The following is a 20,215-nucleotide window of genomic DNA, read 5'->3' as shown; positions in this document are numbered from 1 at the left end:
TGCTGTACCGGGGGTGGGGCTGTACCGGGAATGCTGTACCGGGGGTGGGGCTGTACCGGAGATGCTGTCCGGTGGATGGGGCTGTACCGGGGATGCTGTACCGATGGATGGGCTGCCCGGGGGTTACGCCCTGGTGTGTGTCGTCCTCCCCCCCCCACCCCCGAAACTCACCCGCGCTCCTCGGGCATCCTGGGCGCCTCCCGCCGCCGGGCCGGGCCGAGGGCGCCGGGGAAGCGCCGGGCCGGGCCGAGCCGAGCGGAGGGCGGTGCGGAGCGGGGCCGCCCCGCCGGGCCGGGGGCCGCGGGGGGGGGACAGGAACCCGGAAGCGGCCGGGGGGGGGGGGGGGGGGGAAGGGGGGGGATGTGTGTGTGTGTGTGTGTGTGTGTGTGTGTGTGTTGGGGAGGGGGGGCTGGGATCAACCGCCCCGCCCCGCCCGGCTCGGTTCGGCCCAGGCCCGGCCGGTCCCGGAGGCGGCGGCGGTGCTGAACGGACAGCTCCCGGGGGGGGGGGACACACGAGGGGGGGGACACACACGTACTCTAGGGGGGGAGACGGACACCCCGGGGGGGGACACGGACACGGGGGGGGGGGGAAGAGGACACGGGGGGGCACGGACACTGGGGGGGAAGGGACACACACACACGGGGTGGGGGGGGGGTTACGGCTCCACCCCCATGCGCGCCCCCCTTGCCCCCCCCCCCGCTTCATGCATACGCACCCACACACACACACTGCCTCCCCCAGCCCTCCCATAGCCCCATGGAGATAGGTTGGGGTCCCAGTGTCCCCAGTTCTTTCCAGTCCTCCTAGTGTCCCCCCCAATCCTTCCCAGTCCTCCCAATGCCCCCAGTCCTCCCACTCCTCCCGGTGTCCCCAATTCTTCCCAGTCCTCCCAGTGCCCCCCAATCCTTCCCACTCCTCGTAGTATCCCTAATCCTTCCCAATCCTCCCAGTTTCCCAAGTCCTTCCCACTTCTCCCAGTGCCTCCCAGCCTTCCCATTTCTCCCAGGTCCCCCCCAATCCTTCCTCCTCCTCCCAGTGTCCCCCAATCTTTCCCAGTCCTCCTGGTACCCCACATTCTTCCCACTCCTCCCAGTGCCCTCCAATCCTTCCCACTCCTCCCAGTACCCCCCAGCCTTCCCACTCCTGCCAGTGTTCCTCAATTCTTCCCAGTCCTCCCAGTTTCCCCAATCCTTCCCAGTCCTCCCAGTGTCCCCAACCCTTCCCACTTCTCCCAGTGCCTTCCATCCTTCTCACTCCTCCCCATGCCCCCCCAATTCTTCCCACTCCTCCCAATACCCCCAGTTTCCCCAATCCTTCCCAGTCCTCCCAATGCACCCAATCTTCCCAGTTTCCCCAATACTTCCCAGTCCTCCCAGTGTCCCTAATTTGTCCCAGTCCTCCCAGTGCCCCCCAATTCTTCCCACTCCTCCCAATGCCCCCACTCCTCCCAGTGCCCCCAGTGGTCCCAGCCGGCCGGGAGAAGGAGGGGCGGTGGGACGCTGAGGCCGTTGTTTATGGGGATGGCGGGACGCGCGGACGCTGCGTTACAAAACGAGGACCAGTACATACATACGTACATATATATATAGTATATACACCCACAGGTATACGTGTGAGATTAAATAACCCCAGCACCCCCCCGGGGCTCTTGCTCCCCGCCCCCCCCCCCTTAAATACTTCCTCCCCCTCCCCCCGAAAGTGGCTCCAATCCAGTCGGACACCCCCCACCCCCCTTTTCCCCACCCCCTTCCCGCTTGCCCCCCTCCTCCCCCTCCCAGTATAACCAGCTCTGGCTCCCAGTTGCCCCCACATCCAGTTACTGTCGGAGACTCGGTACTTCGGGGAGGGGGCGAGGGGGGGAGCAAAGTAGAAACAAAATCTAAAGGGGTTCCCCCTGGGCCAAGGGGCAGGGACCCCCCCGACCCGGCTGGGGTTGGCCAGTGGTGGGGGGTGTTCTAGCCCCAGAGAAATACTGTGATTTATTGGGGGGTGGGGGTGGTGTATTTACAGTGGGGGGGGGCGGGTGAGAGCATCACCCCCACCCTGGAGGGGGACCGGCCTCTGTCCCCCCCCACTTCTGCCCAGGGAAGGCGAAAGCCCTGGACTCAGGGAGGGTAGTGGCAGGTGCTGGGGGGCACTGGGGGCACCCCCCATCCGTGCCCCTGCAGTGGGATGCTGGGCAGCCCCCACATCCCCGGGGGGGTGCGGTGGGGCTGGTGCCCCCCTCCCCATGCCCGCTGCAGGGATTGGCAAAGGCTGAGGGGGTCCCTCCAGCCCGGCGGTGGTGGCACTGGGGAGGGGGCACCAGGGGGTGCACTTGGGGTCCCCCCTCCATGATGAAGGTCCATGGTGTCCCGGGCACCAAACCCGAGGGGGGGCACTTCACTGTGGTGTCGGGGTCAAGTCCGCGGGGGGGGGCCCAAAGGCAACCGGCCGCCCCCAGCTGGTGGTCCAGGAGAGTCCCAAGAGTAGGAGCTGGGTGCAGGGGGGTCTTCCAGTGTACCCCCCACTTTGCTCCCCAGTATGGCTCAAATTTAGGGGGGGGGGGGCATTTCTGCCTGTCCTCCCCACAGTGTCCAACCGGGATGCCAGCTCTGTGTCCAGGGGGTGGGGAGCGTCATGTCGAGGGGAAGATGCACTTGGGGAGGGGGGGAGGCCTAGGGGGGGCCGTGCCCCCCCCAGTCGGTCCATCACGTCACCACGAGACTCACATTGGACACAGACACGAACGCGGGGTGTCCGCCCCCCCCCAATCCCTCCCCAAAGACGCACCCCAGCTCCCCCTGCCTTGCTGTCTGTGCCCCTGGGGGGGGGGGAGGGGGGGAGAGAGTGGGGGGCACCAGGAGGCCTTGGCGGGGGGGGGGGGGGTGTGTGTGTGTCTCGCCTCCTCCCTGGTGGGGAAGGGGTGTGTGGGGGTTGTGGAGGGGACAGGGCTGTGGGGGAGAGGCCCCCCCCTCCCCCCCCCCCCAAAATCGCTGCGGTTTGAGGGTGGTTTAAGTCGGGTTGGAATTTTTCAAAGTCTGCAGCTTGGCCTCCAGTTCGGAGATCTGAAAAACAGCAAAGGGGAGAGGTCTCAGCCGGGCGGGGGGGGGGGGGGGGGGGGGGAGGCGGGGAGGGGGCAAGGGGCATGGGGACTTGGGGGGGGACACAGGGACATGGGGGCAAACACGTAGTGGAGGGGACAACAGGGCTGGGAGAGACAGAGTGAGGATACAGGGATGGGGATACAAAGATGCGGGGGGGGACTGGTCTGGGGTGGGGGGCACACAGGACAAGGGGGGCAGGACACGGGGGTGGGGGGGACACAGGGCTCGGGGGACAGAGGGGGAGAGGGGCAGGGGGCCAGCGTGGGCAGGAGGAGGGTGCTGGAGGGCCAGTGTGGGGCTGGAGGCACAGGGTCGGGGGGGGCACAGAGCCGGGGGGAGCACAAGGATGAGGGGCAGGCTGGGGGCAGAGGGATGGGGGGGGGGGGGGCTGCAGGCAGGCAGTGGGTGAGTCTCTGTGGGAGGTGAGGGGGACATTTTGGGGGTGATGGAGGAGGGCATAAGGGGGTGGGATGTAGGGGGGCTCTGCTGGGTGCTAGGGGACCCCCCTGGTGCCCCCCAGCCGGGTGGGTGCCGGCCCCCCCGCTGCGACCCACAGCAGCCTCCCAGGGGATCTGGTGACCCCGCGGAGGATCTGCTATGACCCAGCACAGCTCTGGCCCCCCAACCCCAGCTTGGAGGGGGGGGGCGGGAAGGAATCCAGTGTCGCTAGCATGGAATCCAGTGTGACCCGCTGTGGGATCCAGCATGACCAGCATGGGATCCAGCTCCCAACAGAGGATGGAGTGTCACCCCGTGCCTGGCGCAGATCTACCGGGGACCACGGGGGGATCCTGCCCCAGCAGCCTGGGATCCGGTGCCCGAGAAGATCCCTTTTTGATCCATGATGGAATGCCAGACCCTGGAGCAAGATCTGCTGCCACCCAAACCCCAGGCAGATCCACTGCAATCCAGTGTGGGATCCAGTGCCGGGAGGAGGACGGGGCGCGCTCCGGCACCCCAGCAGATCCCCCCGCGATCCGGTGGCGGAAGGGAGCACAATCCAGTTGGGATCTGGTGCCCAAAGCAGATTCCCCCACCGCGATCCGGTGTGGGATCCGGCAGCCGGAGCTCAGTCCAGAGCAGGGGGGAGGGGGCGGGCAGTGCCCCACGCAGCTCCGCTACCGCCCGGCGTGGGATCCAGCGGCTGGTGGCGCCCGAGCGGATCTGCTGCGATCCATCCTGGGATCCAGCGGCGATCGTCGGGAAGCCATGGGCCGCGGCGGCGGCAGGGTGGTGGCAGCGGCGTGACGGAGCGGGGCCGGGCGACGGCGGGGCCAAAGCCGGGGCCAGCCGTTGCCCGCGGGGCTCAGGGGCAGCCCGCGTCCCGGCGCCCGGTGCCCACCTTCTCCTGCAGCTTCTCCATCTCCTCCTTGTGCGCCAGCTCCGACTCCTCCAGCACCCGCCGCTGCGCCGTCTCCTTCTTCAGGAACTCGATCTCCCTGCGGGGGAGCCAGAGCGTGGGTGCTCATCACCCCCCCCATACCCAGCACCGGGGGGGACCTCAGGACTTGGATGCCAGGGGAGGCCTGTGGTCAGTGGGGTGGTTGCTTCCCAGGGATCTCCCAGGGGATGGTCCCAGCCCAGGGATGAGGGATGTCCAGGAAGAAGTTGGTGCCCCAGAGATGGGTCTACATCAAGGGGATGGTCCCTGCCCAAGGGATGGTCCATGACCAGGTGAAGGTCCCTGCCCAGAGGGAAGGGATGTGAGATGCCCAGGAAGGATCTAGTGCCCCAGGGATGGGTCCACATCAAGGGGAAGGTCCTTGCCCCAGACCATGGTCCCTTCTCAGGGGCTGGTCCATGCCCGGCCATGAGGGATGTCCAGGAAGGAGTTGGTGCCCCACGGATGGTTCTGTCAAGGGGAAGGTCCCTGCCCAAGGGATGGTCCCTGCCCAGGGGATGAAAGGTGCCCAGGAATGATTTGGTGCCTCAGGGATGGGTTTCTGCCCAGAGGATGGTCTGTGCCCAGGGACAAAGGCTGCCCATGAAGGGGTTGGTGCCCAACGAGTGGGTCCATGGCAAGGGGATGGTCCATGCCCAGGGTATGGTTCATGCCCAAGAGCACGGTCTGTGCCCAGGGACAAGGGGTCCCTGGGAAGGGGTTGGTGCCCCAGGGATGGGTCCATGCCCAGGGGGATGCTTGGTGCCCAGGGAAGGATCGGTGCCCAGGTCCCGGTGCTGCCCTCACTTTTGCTGGTACTCCTTGATGAGCCTCTTGGCCTTGCTGTACTTGCGCTCCAGGGTCTGGTACTGGGCCTGCGTCTCCTTGAGGTGCTCGTCCACAGCCTGGCAGAGGTTCTGCGCCTCCATCCAGTACCCCTCCAGCTTTTCCATCCGCTCCTTGTTCTCCTCCACACTCTGTTCCAGTTGGGCCTTCTCGGCCCGCCAGCGTGCCTTCTCCTGCTCCAGGCACTGCAGCTGGGGGACAGAGGGGTCAGGGCATGGCAGAGGATGGCATGGTGTAGCCAGGGAGCAGGCATGATGTGGTACGGCACAGCACATCATGGCATGGCTTGGCAGACCATGGCATGGCACGGCCAGGGACCAGTCATGATGTCACATGACATGGCATGGCACAGCACATCATGGCATGGCTTGGCACAGCATGGCATGGCACAGCCAGGGAGCAGACATGGCTCAGCATGGCACCACATAGCCAGGGAGCTGGCATGGCACGGCACGGCACGGCAAATCATGGCACAGCATGGCATAACACGGCACAACATGGCACGGCATAGCCAAGGAGTAGGCATGACATGGCATGACATGGCATGGCACAGCATAGCGTGGCATGGCTTGGCACAGCATGGCACAGCAAAGCCAGGGACCAGTCATGACATGGTATGGCACGGCATGGCACAGCATGGCACAGCAAGGCATGGCACAGCCTGGCACAGCATGGCATGGCATAGCCAGGGGTAGGCATGACATGGCACGGCATGGGACCAGTCATGACATCACATGGCATGGCATGGCATGATATGGCACAGCACGGCGTGGCGTGGCATGGCATAGCCAGGGAGCACGCATGGCACAGCATGGCCAGAGACCAGGCATGACATGGCATGACATAGCATGGCACATCATGGCACAGCATAGCCAGGGAGCAGGCATGGCGTGGCATGGCGTGGCACGGCGTGGTGAGGGGTCTGGGGGGGAAGGTGTGGGGAGCTCGGAAGGGGTGGAGGAGATGGAGATCCAGGGGGGCCTGGGGAGATAGAGATGGAGGGGGTCCTCCCGCCCGCAGGGAGATGGGGCACCCGCTCACCTTCCTCTTCAGCTGCTGGATCTCGGCCTCGGTGACAGCGTGTTTGATCTGGAGCTGCGAGAGGAGCCGGGCATTGGCACGGGGTGGGCACATCCCTGCACCCCTCCTGGGCGTGCACACACGCTGCCACGTGTGTGACGCCCTATTTCCCACGTCCCCTCCTCACCTCCTTGAACTTGTGCACCAGCTTTTCGGGGTCCATCTCCACGGGGGAGAGCGTGTCCTCGTTCTCGGCCAGCTCGAACACCTCGATGGCCATCTCACCACTGGGGAACATGGGGCTCATCTCCTCTTCCTCGTCCGTGGCGTACTCGCCCGTCTGCGGAGGGCACGGAGCCGCGTTGGCACGTGGTGGTCCCCAGCCTGGCACCCCCACCCCATCCCACCTGGGGAAAACCGAGTCACCGGCCCCATATAGAGTGGGGGGGGACCACGTCTGTCCCCTCCTGGGTGGGTGTTGTCCCCCCCGCCTCACCTCCTCGTCATCCTCGGTGTACTGGGTGTAGCGCTGCTCGATCATCTCCCGCTGCCACCGCTCCTGCTCCAGCGTCTGCTGGATCAGCTGGGCCACCTCGCTCTGCTCCCCTGGCTTCTCCCGACCGATGAGGAACCTGTGGGGACGGCGGGGGCTCAGCCAGGGACGGGGGGCTCCGGCCGTGGGGGGTCTGGGGTGGGGGACACCCAGGTGGCACACCTGGGACAGTGAGGAGGCTCAGCCTGGGGACACCCAGGTGGCACAGGCAGGGGACAACCTTGCTGGGACAGGTAGTGCTCCTGGGGGTGGCAAATCTGGGGGAGATGTGGATGAGTTGGGGGGCTGGGAGGATCCTGGGCTGCTGTGGGGGCACTTTGGGGGGCACCAGGGTGGCACAGGGCAGGCAGTGGGCATGGGGACTAGGGGGGCAGAGGTGTTTTGGGGCAGGGGGACAGCCCGGCTGAGGAGCTGGGGTGCTCTGGGGACAGGCTATGGGGCAGGGTGCCTCAGGGGGCCCAGCATGGGCTGTGGGGGTTTCCCAGCCCCCCAAACCCTCCAGCCCCAGGCCCTACCGGACGCGTCCCTTGGTGTTCCTGAGGACGGAGGCAGCGAAGCTCTGCGTCACCCCCACCAGGCTGGTGCCATCCACCTCCACGATGAGATCGTTCACCTGGATCCTGGGAAGAAGGGGATCGTCACACCCACTGCCCACCTCCCCGGTATCTCCCACTCCCGGGGAACATCTGGCACATCTGCCCGCTCCCGCACCACCTCCTCCACCACTACCCAAGCCCTCTGGCGAGCGGCAGAGGGGACCCAGGTGGGTGTTTCAGGCCGGGCAGCCCCTTACCTGCCGTCCCGGTGGGCTGCTCCCCCCTCTGTCACTGTCTTGACGAAGATGCCCAGCTTCTCCAGACCCATGTCAGCCCCCGCGCCCATTCCGATGATGCTGATCCCCAGTCCTTCGGAGTCTGCGGAGACAGAGAGCCGTGTCCTGGAGGGGTGGCAGCAGCCACCCAATGCCACCGGAGTCACCTCCAACCTGTCCCTAAGGTGCCACAGAGGCTCCAGGGTGCAGGATGAGGTGAGGACCCACCTTTCTCCAGCTCCACGGGGAAGAGGTCAAGCCGCTCCACCCTCTTCTCCAGCTCATACTCAGCTGACGCAGCCATGGGGTCAACGTCTTCATTGCGGCGGTCGTAGTCTTCATTGGAGTAAGTGCTGAAGACCTGCCAGAGTGGAGGGAGCTCCTCAGCGAGGGGGTGGGATGGGGTAGGAACCACCCACCACCCCGGCACCAGCAGCACCCATGGCTGAAGGGGTGTCCCTGAGCAAGGGGATCCCCGGGCAGAGGCACAGGGGGGTGTTACTGAAGCTATGAGACACTGGAGAATCCCCCCCCCCCCCTCAAGCCTTGTCATGGAGTGAAGGGGGAGTTTGAAGACACACAGAGGGTTTGGGGTGGCCCCGGGAGCAGAGATGGTGTCTTGCCCTGTGCCCCACGGATGGATGGACAGAAAGACGGACAAAGGGGTGGACGGATGGAACGACAGATGGACAGATGGATGGAAGGAAAGAAGGATGGATGAATGGATGGATGGATGGATGGAAGGAAGAAAGGAAGGATGGACGGACAGGGTGTACAAGCACTGGCTGCTCTGAGTGACAGTTTGGGGAGGGCAGAACTGGCTTTTCCCCCCTGCTCCCCTCATCCTCCCCCTTCCCAGGCAGGGGCTCCCCAGCTCTCGGCCCACCACCTTCTCATGGTCCAAATTGGCCTGCAGGAGCAGGGAAGGGCTCTCTCCCTGGGGCAGCCTCACCTTCTCTGCCCTTCCCTGCCCCTCACCCCTGCCTGGGCACCTCCATGGGCCAGCCCGGACCCCAGGGACCCAAACCCACCATCATGGCCAGGAGAGAGAAATCCCACTATAAGTTTGGGGTTGGTTTATTCCCCTGGGTTTCCACCCAGCAGGTTCCACCTCCGGGCACTCGCCTGGGTACAGGGAGCACCAGGGACTCTGCAGACCCTGGGGGTCCACAGGTCACCCCCTCCCCAGGTTTCCATCGTGCCCCGCACCCATCTCTCCCCATCAGGTGTCACTTGTAGGACGCTTGAGCTTGGGCACCGAGGAGGAGTCAACCACGGGGCTGGGGCTGCCCCTGTGTCCTCCTGGGGGACACAGAGGTCCCCAGCCACCTTCAGTCCCAAGGGAGTGGGGATGGGGATGGGTCGGGGCCACTAACACAGTACATTGCTTGGGGACCCTGACCCTCGTCGTGGGGCACCCCTAAACGCCTGGTTCAATGGGGCCAGCAGCTCAGGGGGGCTGGGGCACTCCCATGGTCACCCTGAGGTTGGGTGTCCCCGTGCTGGGCACCGAGGTGCCCCTGGCTGAGGTTGGGTGTGCCACCAGCACGATGTCCCCAGCCTGGAGCCATAGGGAATGGGATGCCATGTCCCTGCACCCCGGGAGGCTGCCGGCACCCCTCTCCAGATGGGGACACGCCAGCCGGGCGCTGAGCCTGGCAGATGTCCCCGGAGGGGCCCCAGCCCAGGGATGCCGCCGGGGCGAGTGGATTAGTGATAACACGGCAGGGCTAAAGCCTCGCCACGGAGGGTATTAGGGATGAGTGTCAAGGGCCATCGCACAAAGCCCGGTGACACCCACAGACAGGCAGGACCCACCCGGGTGGCACCCAGGGGTGCTGAGGACCACCAGGGCAGGGGATGTGCCTCCGTCCCCCTGTTTGCATGCCATCACCAGGGGGGGCTGTGGGCACCCGAGCCCACGGGGACATGTCCCGGCTCACCCCGCTGTGCCCCCCACCCCTGTCCCCGTGTCCTGGGGGGTTTGGGACGTGGTGGGGGTCTGGAGTGGATTCCAAGGGAGAAGCAGCCAGAGCCAGCACATGCCCAGGGGAGGGGGCTAGCAGAGTGTGCACCCCGTCCCCGGGTACAGGGTGCCCCCTTTGGGGGCCACGCTGGGGCTGGGTGGGGGTCTTCAGCGCTCCCGGCCCCCACCACCACAGTGGGTTTGGGGGGCTCAGCATCGCCCATGCACCCGGAGTGGGACGGGGGGGGAAGCTGGGCCTCCCGGATACCTGGGTCCCCCTCCCCACCTGTGTAGGGGACCCCCACCATCACCCTGCAGTGGGATATGGGGGGGTAAAAGCAAGAGGTTGGAAGCAGTGTTGGGGGGGGGAGCACCCCAAAAAGCCCAGCTGCCCATCCATGGTGGGGGTGGGACACCCTTCCCAGGGCTGGGCTGGCCGGTTCCCACGGGACCAAGACCCCCCCCAACATGCAGCCACCCAGCACAGCGTTGTCCCCTGCCCGGGCCACGGCGGTCCCTGTCCCCCCGTCCCAGGTGGGGCCACCCACCCGCTCTGACTCAGAGCCAGAATATAGGCCGGGGCTCTAAAAATAACCCAGCTCCGGCACAAAGCAATCGCTGCTTCCCCGGTCGGGGGGATTCGAGCGGGAGAGAACACCCCGAAATAGCTGCCACGGCCCCTTCTCCTCCCGCCCCATCGCTGGGGGAGCATTCCAGATGGGGACCCCCACCCCAGCTGGCATCCCCACCGGGGAACTGGGGGGGGGACATGGGGGATGCTGTCCTCCCTTCCTGGCCATGCCGCTGAGACACTTCCCCTTCCTCCACTTCCCGAAACGGTCCCGGGCGCCAGGCTGGGCCCATGGCGGGGGCAAATACCCACCCCAATGCCACCTCATCCTCGGGGACCCCCACTTTGGGAGGAGCCCCGGCACCGAGGGACCCCCCCGGGGACCAAGAGCAAGAGGGTGGCGGCGCGGCCGCCGCACCCAGCACCCCGTACCCGGATATTTCGGGCATCCCCACCCAAAATATGGGGGCGGCTCCTGGCCCGTCCCGAGCACAGCGGTGGGTTGGCACTGGGTGCCATGCATGGCCACTCCAGTGGGTCCCAGTGTCACCTCTCCCTGTCACACCAGCCCCGGGGTGGCCCCTCCACTGGTGGGGGGGCCAGGCCATGCCAGGGCAGGGCCCTTCATTAGCCAGCTTGTTAGCCAGGCCCAGGAGGCCACCCTCTCTCCTCCAGCGCAAGGGCATGGCCAAGAGGGCTGGGGGGGGGAAGGGGGGCACAGACCCCCACCCCACATCTCTGTCCCTGGCACCAGCCCCCCCAAAGGGCGTTGTTTGGGGGGGAACATATACCCCACCCCGGGCTGGGCCCCACCCTGGGGTGCTCCTCACTCTGGGGTGCCCCCCTCACCTTTGGGTGCTCCTCACCCTGGGGTACCCCCAACTCTGGGGTGCTCCTCACCTTGGGGTCCTCCTCACCCTAGGGTACCCCTAACCCTGGGGTGCTCCTCATCCTAGGGTACCTCCAGCCTTGGGGTACCCCCAACCCTGGGCTGCTCCTCACCCCAGGGTACCTCCCTATCCCCAGCTGCCCCCCACCCCACGGTATCCCCCCCGCCACTCCCAGCTGCTCCTCCATCCCCAGTCCCCCCAGCCCATCTCACCTGGATGGGGGCCGTGCTGAACTGGATCTTGCGGTTGGGGACAGGCTCCTCTTCCTCGGACAGCCCAGGGATCTCCACACAACCTGACTCGGGCTCGTACAGCCCTTCGGCCTCCTCCTCCTCCTCCAGCCCACTGCCCCCCGAGTCCTCCCCGAGCCCACTGTAGGCACTTATGTCCACCAGGTCTGCCTCGGAGAAGTCCTCCTTCTTGGCCTCCTCATAGGCATCGCCCTCCTCCGCCCGCTCGCCCTTGATGTCCTCCTCGCCCGTGGCCACCGCCGAGCCCCCATCCAGCCGGGGGGCAGTGGGCGCTGGACTCTCGGCCCCCTTGGCTGGTTGGGGTGCAGGCACCGGTTCACTCGCTCCTGCTGTCGCCGCCTCCTCCTCCTCCTCCTCTTCGGCCTCACCGCTCTCCTCCACCTCCACGGGCTTGATCTTGCAGACCTCCTGCACCCGTGGGGTGGCCGTCTCCTTCTCCACCGGCCGGCTGGTCTTCCCCGCTGTCTTCTCCTCCTCTGGTGGCCTGGCTCGTGCTGGGGCAGCATGGCCATCACCTGACCGTCCAGCCTCGGGGCTTGGCAAGAAGACCCGAGGTCGCTTGCCTACCACCTTGGCATTGAGTGGTCCTCCCGCTCGGCCTGGCGCCTTATGGAGGTTGTTACGGAGGTCGGCCTTCTCGAAGACGGCGCTGAGCTGGCTGACGGTGGGTGAGACGGCCTCGGTGTCCAGCTTGTCCAAGGACTCGGTGCTGCCGTTGAACCTCACCACCACGTCCAGCTTACGGTCCTGGAAACCGGCTCGTTCCTTACGTAGCAAGAGCTTGGTGGTGGTGGCCTTCTCCTGCGGGCTCCTCTCGAAGATCTTACGGGTCTCCTGCAGCTTGGAGAAGGGTTTGTCGGGTTTGGAGTCGAAGCGACTGACCCTCTCCGAGACGCTGGTGCCCAGCTTGAGGAGGTTGCCCTGGTCCATGCTCTCGCTGAGGCTACCAGCCCGGGGCAAGGAGAGACGGACGGGCTTCTCCTTGGCCTTGGCCAGGTCGCAGGCGCCCTCGGGGCCGGGCGCCGTCCCCATCTGCAGGAACATGTTCTTGATACGGTGAACGTTGGAGCCATACTTCTTACCCCGGCTTTTCTTGCCGTCTTCGCCGTCGGCTTCCTTTGTGGGTGCCAGGGCCTGGATGGTGGCCTCGTAGGCGTTCCGGTGGGGGGACGCGCTCCGTAACCCCCCGCCACCCGTCGCCCCGCCGGAGGGGGACCCCCCACCGGCGGCGGTCGCCCCGCCGCCTGCCTCCGTCCTCAACATGCCTCCACCGGGCCTCCGCTCCGCATCGCCCGCCGCCGCCGCCGCCGCCACCGCCGCCGCGGCCCCTCGCCGGCTACAGCGGCATTGGGGAGGGGGATGCCGCCCGCAGCGGGGTGGGGGGGGGACGGGCTACCACCGACACACCTGCACCGGCCCGCGGCGGAGGGGGGGGATGCGGGGCTCGGTCAGGCCATGTCCATCCCGGGGGGGCTCCCCCCCCCCCTCCACCCCAGCCCTTCTTCCTTCCTCCCTTCTCCTCCTCTTCCCCTTTCTCTGTGGCTGGTGATGGAGCCGCCGCTGCCTGCGATCTGCCCGCCCCGCTGCCCGCAGAGCCCTCTGGGTCTTAGCGGCGCGCTCCCTCCTTCCTCTTCCTCGCCCGCCCCGCTTCGGACTCGCCACCCGGCGACGGGAGACCCCCCCCCGCCCTTCACACACACATACCCCGAGATACCCCCCACCACCACCACCACCCTCCGCCCGGATACCCCGCCGCGGTCCCCTCCCCACACCCGCACGGGGTCTCCTCCCTGTGGCATGTGTCGTGTCGCGTCCGTCCGTGTGTCCCCCCCCCCCGCCCCGCAGCATCCGTGCGTGTCCCCCGGGTTCTCCGGGGTTGTTGCCCCCCCCAGATCTGTACCCACGTCCCCCCACAGCTCTGTCCCCACATCCCCCTATCTCTGTGCCCATGTGTCAGAGCCCGGCTCTGTCCCCACATCCTCCTCCAGCTCCGTCCCCACATCCCCCCCATCTCTGTGCCCATGTGTCCCCCCCCAGCTCTGTCCCCCCATCCCACCATCTCTGTGCCCATGTGTCCCCCCCCAGCTCTGTCCCCCCATCCCCCCATCTCTGTGCCCATGTGTCCCCCCCAGCTCTGTCCCCCCATCCCCCCATCTCTGTGCCCATGTGTCCCCCCCCAGCTCGTCCCCCCATCCCCCCATCTCTGTGCCCATGTGTCCCCCCCAGCTCTGTCCCCCCATCCCTCCATCTCTGTGCCCATGTGTCCCCCCACAGCTCTGTCCCCACATCCTCCCCCAGCTCCGTCCCCACATCCCCCCGCAGCTCTGTCCCCCCATCTCTGTGCCCATGTATCCCCCCCAGCTCTGTCCCCACATCCCCCCAGCTCTGTGCCCATGTGTCCCCCCCAGCTCTGTCCCCCCATCCCCCCAGCTCTGTGCCCATGTGTCCCCCCCAGCTCTGTCCCCCCATCCCCCCAGCTCTGTGCCCATGTGTCCCCCCACAGCTCTGTCCCCACATCCTCCCCCAGCTCCGTCCCCACATCCCCCCCCAGCTCTGTCCCCCCATCTCTGTGCCCATGTATCCCCCCCAGCTCTGTCCCCACATCCCCCCCATCTCTGTGCCCATGTGTCCCCCCCAGCTCTGTCCCCACGTCCCCCCATCTCTGTGCCCATGTGTCCCCCCCAGATCTGTCCCCACATCCCCCCCCCAGCTCTGTCCCCACATCCCCCCATCTCTGTGCCCATGTGTCCCCCCCAGCTCTGTCCCCACCCCCCCTCCCCCAGCTCCGTCCCCACATCCCCCCGCAGCTCTGTCCCCAACCATGCCTGTCTGCTTTTGCCCCTGTCCCCCCCTCCATGGTCCCCAGGCTGGTCCCTGTGTCCCCTCATACCTGTTCCTGTCCCCCTGGTTTTGTACCCCCATCCCCTGCATTTGCTCCTGCATCCCCCCATCCTGTCCCCATGTCCCCCTGATTTTGTACCCGTGTTCCCCCATCTCATCCCCATGTCCCCCATCCTGTCCCTGTGTCCCCCTAATTTTGTATGCATGCCCCCCCATCCTGTCCCCATATCACCCCCAATTTGTACCCACATTCCCCCCATCCTGTCCCTGTGCCCCTCCCAGGTCTGTCCCCATGTCCCCCTGCTCCCATCCCTTGAGACCACTATGCACCCATGCCCAAAGCCCCCCCCCTCCATCTCAAGGTGTCCCACAGTGTCCCCACGGGGTCCCTGTTCACTCTCTGTCTCCATAAATTTGTCCCTGGGGTGCAGCACACACACCCCCAATGCCCCCACCTGGGGCTGGCAGGAGGGGAAACTGAGGCAGGAGGACCCCAGGATGGGGGTCCAAGATACTGCACCCCTTCCCCCCTGTGCCGCCGGGTGTTTTTTTTGGGGGGGTAATTTAGGGGGGGTTGCTGTTTTCCCACAAGGACACTATGGAGGTGCCAGCTCCCACAGCTTGGGGCCATGGTGGGGGTCCCTGCTGCAGGAGGAGCACCCCAAAGGTCTGGGGGTCAGGGTGGGGGGCACCCCTGCTGTCCCAGGCCGGGCGTGGGCGCCAGGACCCTGCAGATGCCCCCGCGTCGCCCGACGCAGCCTCTGGGCCCTTTGTGCGTGACGCAGCGTGACGAGCCGTGACGCGACGTGACGCGGCGCGACGTTCCCCCCCACGGCCACCCCCTTCCCCTTCCGCTGCTGCCATCTCTTTCCCCCCCCCCTCCAACAAAACCCCACCGCAGGGCCTGGCCCCCCGCCATCGCCAGCTTTCCAGTGTCCCAGCACCCTCTGCTTCGTCCCACCAAGGGCCACCGTCCCTCCGCACACACACCCCCCCTCCCCCGTGCACGCACACGCATGTGCACACACGTGTTCCGTCAGTGCCGCACAAGGGCACACGCGTGTGCGGGGCAGTGGTGATAGCAGGCTGCCTGTCATGCCAGAGAGGTGGCAGAAGGGCAGCTGTCCCCAAGTGTCCCCCCACCCCACTGTGCCCCATCCTGCGTCCCCACTACCCGTGGGGGGGGGGCACCAGGACAAGCCCACCCAGGGGACACCCCACCAGACCCCCCCCAGGGGACAGTGGAGCCCCTCGGCAGCTGGAGGGGCTCTGTGCCATGGTCCCTTGGTGGCAGGAGCTGGCAGTGATGGAGTCCCCCACCTTGACCCCCGTGGGACCCCCCCCAGGCGGGCCCCCCCCAGCCAGCCCAGCCCCGCTGCCTCTGTCAATCAGCCCTGGCCCCGCTCCCGGGTGGTGGCGAAGATGGAGGCCCCCGAGCTGCTCCGGGTCTGGGTCCTGGCAGGCGAGTGGCAGCACTGTCACCCCCCCTGGGGGGGGCACGGCCGGGCTGGGGGTACCCCCAGCAGGGAGGAAATGGGGGGATCCTCAGAGTGGAGAGGGGATGGGAGGTGCTGGCAGGAGGGGACAGAGGGGACAGGGCTGGGACGTGACAGAGCTAAATAAAGCTGTCCTGTCCCTGGTGGCAGCTGGGTTTGGGATGGGGGGGACTGAGTGGGACCTCCCTGTGACAAGTCTGGGACAAGGAAAGGTGCTGTCCCCGTCCCCATCCCCATTCCCATCCCCATCCCCTCCTAAATTTAGACCCCCTCCTCGTTGTCCCGGGATGGCTGGCACCTCAGGGACATGTTCCTGCCCCAGCCGAGTGTCCCAGGGGGGGCTGTGGGCACCTGTGGGTCATCCTGGAGTCTCTGGGGAATGGGGAAACTGAGGCAGGGAGGAGCCGTGTTCCCCAGCCTTGGCTCTAGCCCTGTGCCTGGCCACAGTCATGGCCCTGGGGGGGTCCCGGGCCACCCTCCCCGACCACCACGTCCTCCCCGACCACCGCATCTCCTCCGAGACTGGAGCCATCTTCGTCCATGAGCTGGAGCGGGAGCTGTTCCAGGAGGCCTTCCTCGCCGGGCATGAGGATGATGGCGGTGAGGGATGGGCTGAGGGGAGTGGGGACGGGGGGGGTGTCCTGCAGTGCCTGGGTTGGGGGTGCTAGGACTGTTAATGGGGGGCACTGGCTAATGCCAGCTCCCCACTGGGCATGACGCCATCCATCATCCATTCACCCATCCATCCGTCCCTCCATCCCTCCCTCCATCCCCTCCACCCATTTGGGGACCCCCAAGCACCCCCCCATTGTGCTGTTAAAGCCACCCGGGAGCAGCATCCCTTCGTCCCCCACCACTGAGGGGTTGGGGGTCACCTCCATTTGGGGTCCCTCAGCATAAAAAAGAGGAGCAGGACCCCTCCTTGGGGCACAGACCAGTCGTGCTTCCTTGTTGGGACCAGTTGGATGGGGAAGGGCTTGCAGGGCGGGGGTCTGCCTGTGGCACAGCCTGGTGGCATCTGTGTCCCCATGTCTATGTCTGTCCCCACACATCTGTGTGTCCCGGCGCCCAGTAGACCCCATCACCTTCCAAGCCCACCTCCAGGACCACCCCGACCTGCCGCGGTGGCTGCGGTACATCCAACGTGACCCCCACCAGCCGGGCTACCTCTACGGCAGCCCCACGGCCACCGAGGTGGGCACCCATGAAATTGAGGTAGGTGCCCACCCTCACTGCCCCACGCCAGGGGGTGACACGGCGGTTGGGGTGGGGGGGGTGGGGGCTGGCATCTTCGTGGGGTTCTCCTTGGCTTTCAGGTGCTGGCATACAACCGGCACACCTACGAGACGGTGGCACAGCTCCTCGTCATCACCGTCGTCCCCGCTCCAGGTATGGGCTGTGCACCCCCAAATCACACCGGGCTGCCCCAGACACCCCCAGGATGAGGTGTCCCCACGGGTGCCACGTGTCCCCCCGCAGGCGGGGAGCCACCGTACCAGGGTGAGTTCCTGGTGGGGAACAGGAACGTGGAGGAGCTGCTGCCGGTGGCCGCGCAGGACATGTTCCTCCAGGCCACAGCTGGCGTCTGGGAGCAGGACGATCTCCATGTCATCAATGTCACCTCCGCCTTGGACCGTGGTGGCCGCGTCCCCCTGCCCATCGAGGGGCGCAAGGAGGGGTACGGGCACACCTGGGGGGTGCTGGCGTCATTCCCGGGCAGACCCCCCCAGCTTCCATGTGTGGAGTTTTGGGGGGACCTCCTCCAACCAGTGTGTGCCCCCCACCCTGGCAGGGTGTACGTGAAGGTGGGTTCCTGGGGTGGCTTCTCGCCCTGCCTGGCATCGGCCGCCTCGCCCCAGAGCCACTTCCACTGCAGCCTGGGCCAGCAGCCCCTCGCCTCCTGCTATGACACCTTCGCCCCCCACTTCGCCATCCGCTGGTGCAACCTCACCCTGGTGAGACACACACCCCCACCCCCCCACCCCCCAAAAATCCCCCCTCCGACCCCACTCACCCACCCCCATGGGGTTCCCCCCCGCTAACCATCACCCCATTACAGCTGCAGGTCTGGCAAAGCCCCACATCGCCGGGGCCGGTGTGGGGTTCTGGGGTGCTGGAGGAAGAAGGGGATTTCCAACCCCCCACAGAGGCCCCCCCCCAGGACCTGCTGCCCGGGTACCTGGTTACGCTGCTGGTGCCACTGTTGGTGGCCGCGCTGCTCTGCCTGCTCCTGGGCCACCTCATGTGCTGCCGCAGGGAAGGAGTGTGAGTTGGGGGGCGGGTGCACTCAGGCTGGGGGTCCCCCCCCAGCCAGGGCATGGGCACCCCAGCCGGGGTGCCCTTTCCCTGGCCATCGTGGCCCCAGGGCAACCTGGGGGTGGTGAAAACCCTTCTCACCATCATTATATGTTTTTTCCCCTTTTTCCTCTATTTTGTAGGCAAAAACGGGACTTGGCGACGTCTGAGTAAGTCCCTGTGCCCGGGCTGAGCTGAGGGGGGGCCTGGGGGGAGCTGCTTTTTGGGGGGGGCTTTGTCACGGCCAAGCATGGGGATGGCTGGCGGGGATGGAGAGGGGGACAGTGAGGGGTCAGCTGTCTGGGGGGTGTTATGGAGGTGATGCAGCCTAAAGGTCTCCCCAAAGGGCCCCCCCAGCAGCCCCCCTCCTCCTCTTCCCCCCACCCCCTTGGTGCCCCCCAATAACCCCCCACAGACACGGGATGGAGCACAAGAGCTGTTTTACTTCTCCAAGGGCCTTGGCTGGACTCAACACCAGCAAGGAAGACCCCAATGATGGGGGGCAAACCACAATGATGGGGGGGGCAGACCCCCATGACAGGGGGGAAGACCCCCATGATGGGGAACCAACCTCAGTGATGGGGACCAGACCCCAATAATGGGGGGCAGATCTCAGTGATGGGGGACAGACACCAATGATGGGGGACCAACCTCAATGATAGGGGAAGACCCCAACAATGGGGTGCAGACCCCAATGATGGGTGGGCGGACCCCAGTGGTGGGGGGCAGACCCCAATGATGGGTGGGCAAACCACAGTGATGAGGGGGCAGAGCCCCATGACAGGGGGGAAGACACCCATGATGGGGGAAGACCCCAATGATGGGGAACCAACTCCAATGATGGGATACAGACCCCAACGATGGGGCATAAACCCTAGCAATGGATGGACAGACCCCCCCAAACCCCTCCCCAAAGGCACGCGGGTGGAAACGCGGGGCGCAGCACCCAGTTGTCCCCCCTTCCCAGCATCCAGCTGGTCCACCACACTACCATCCATGGTGACACGGAGGAGCTGAGGCACATGGCCACCAGCCGGGATGTCCCACGGCCCCTTTCCACCCTTCCCATGTTCAACGTCCGCACGGGACAACGCATCAACCCCATGCCCACTCCCTCGGATGGCGCCCGTGTCCCCCTCCTCCCGCAGTGAGACGGGGTGGTGGGTGACACTGGGATGACACTGGGGGGGGGGACACACACAATCGCAGAGGTGGACAAAAGGGTGTCATGATGATTTTGGGGACAATCTGAGGGAAAAAAAGCCCGGCAGCGGGCAGAGCCCAGCTGGACAGGCGACCGCCCATCCGGCTGGGCTCTGCCTGTTGCCGGGCTATTGCCTGGAGCATTTTGGGGGGGCTACGAATATTTGGGGGGGGGTTTTGTCAGCATCCATATGCATCAGTAGGTCAATACAGATGTTTTTGGGCTGATAAAGTGACTGTTTAGTGATGAAATGTGGATTTCTGCTTTATTCCGCGCCCCCCCCCCCTCCGCAAGCATCCCAGTCAGGCTGCAGCAGTCTTGGGGGGGGGGGGCAGAATTTTTTGGGGTGCAGCCTGTTGCTGGGCTCCTTCTGGCTGCAGACAGTGAGTTGAGTTTGCCAGTTCTCTGCCCCGGTCACCCCCAAAAGCTGGATGAGCCCTGAGGTTGGGAGGATGTTGAGCGCCGTGGGGCTGGGGCGGGGGGGGAGATCCTGGTCTGTCCCTTCTTTTGGGGGGGTCCCACTCCCCTCTGCCCCCCTCTTCAGCTGCTTTGCTCTATCTGGGTGCCATGCACAAACACACATGCACACACACACACACACACCCCCCCAAAACTTGCACCCTCCCAGCCCTGCAGGGCTCTTGGGGACCAGGTTGGGGCTGGGGACAGGGACAATGGCGGGGAGGGGGGGGCATAGTCCCGGCGATCCCCGCTAGCACCCCAGTGTCCCCCAACTCACCTGGGTGCCCGTGTCCAGCAGGATCTCGCCTGGAGCCCCCGGCCGCTCGCCCCCTTCCACCACGCAGACCCGGGCATCCCGCTCAGCACCCCCATAACCCCTCCCCACCCAGCACCCCCCCCACCCCACCCCTCCCAGGGGGTCCCCCCAGCCCAACCCCGGCCCCTCGCCTCCAAAGAAAGGACCTCTTTCACCGTGGCCCCCCCCTCCCACCTTCGCTTGGGGCAGGCGCCAGGGTGGGGGTTAGGAAAACACGGGGGCC

General features: G+C 66.3%; 2 protein-coding genes across 2 annotated transcripts; one reads left to right on the top strand and one right to left on the bottom strand.

The window, feature by feature from the left end:
• Window positions 1–2,996: 2,996 nt before the first annotated feature.
• On the bottom strand, window positions 2,997–12,641 carry PPP1R9B (protein phosphatase 1 regulatory subunit 9B). Its single transcript, XM_074162594.1, has 10 exons — window positions 11,340–12,641; window positions 7,929–8,061; window positions 7,683–7,803; window positions 7,405–7,509; window positions 6,833–6,968; window positions 6,524–6,676; window positions 6,358–6,411; window positions 5,278–5,507; window positions 4,432–4,528; window positions 2,997–3,050 (listed from the first exon to the last, which is right to left on the bottom strand). Exons 1-10 carry the CDS (start codon window positions 12,639–12,641, stop codon window positions 2,997–2,999), a joined length of 2,385 nt encoding a protein of 794 aa, XP_074018695.1.
• Window positions 12,642–15,637: 2,996 nt separating this feature from the next.
• On the top strand, window positions 15,638–19,462 carry SGCA (sarcoglycan alpha). Its single transcript, XM_074162909.1, has 9 exons — window positions 15,638–15,681; window positions 16,163–16,315; window positions 16,791–16,930; window positions 17,032–17,104; window positions 17,195–17,393; window positions 17,508–17,670; window positions 17,775–17,980; window positions 18,154–18,180; window positions 18,978–19,462. Exons 1-9 carry the CDS (start codon window positions 15,642–15,644, stop codon window positions 19,159–19,161), a joined length of 1,185 nt encoding a protein of 394 aa, XP_074019010.1. The 5' UTR covers window positions 15,638–15,641; the 3' UTR covers window positions 19,162–19,462.
• The last annotated feature ends 753 nt before the right edge of the window (window positions 19,463–20,215 follow it).

This window comes from Numenius arquata, chromosome 23 (genome assembly GCF_964106895.1).
Source record: "Numenius arquata chromosome 23, bNumArq3.hap1.1, whole genome shotgun sequence".
Lineage (NCBI taxonomy): Eukaryota > Metazoa > Chordata > Aves > Charadriiformes > Scolopacidae > Numenius > Numenius arquata.
The sequence above is the reverse complement of the archived record's forward strand: the minus strand, read 5'-3'. Positions and strand labels throughout refer to the sequence as shown.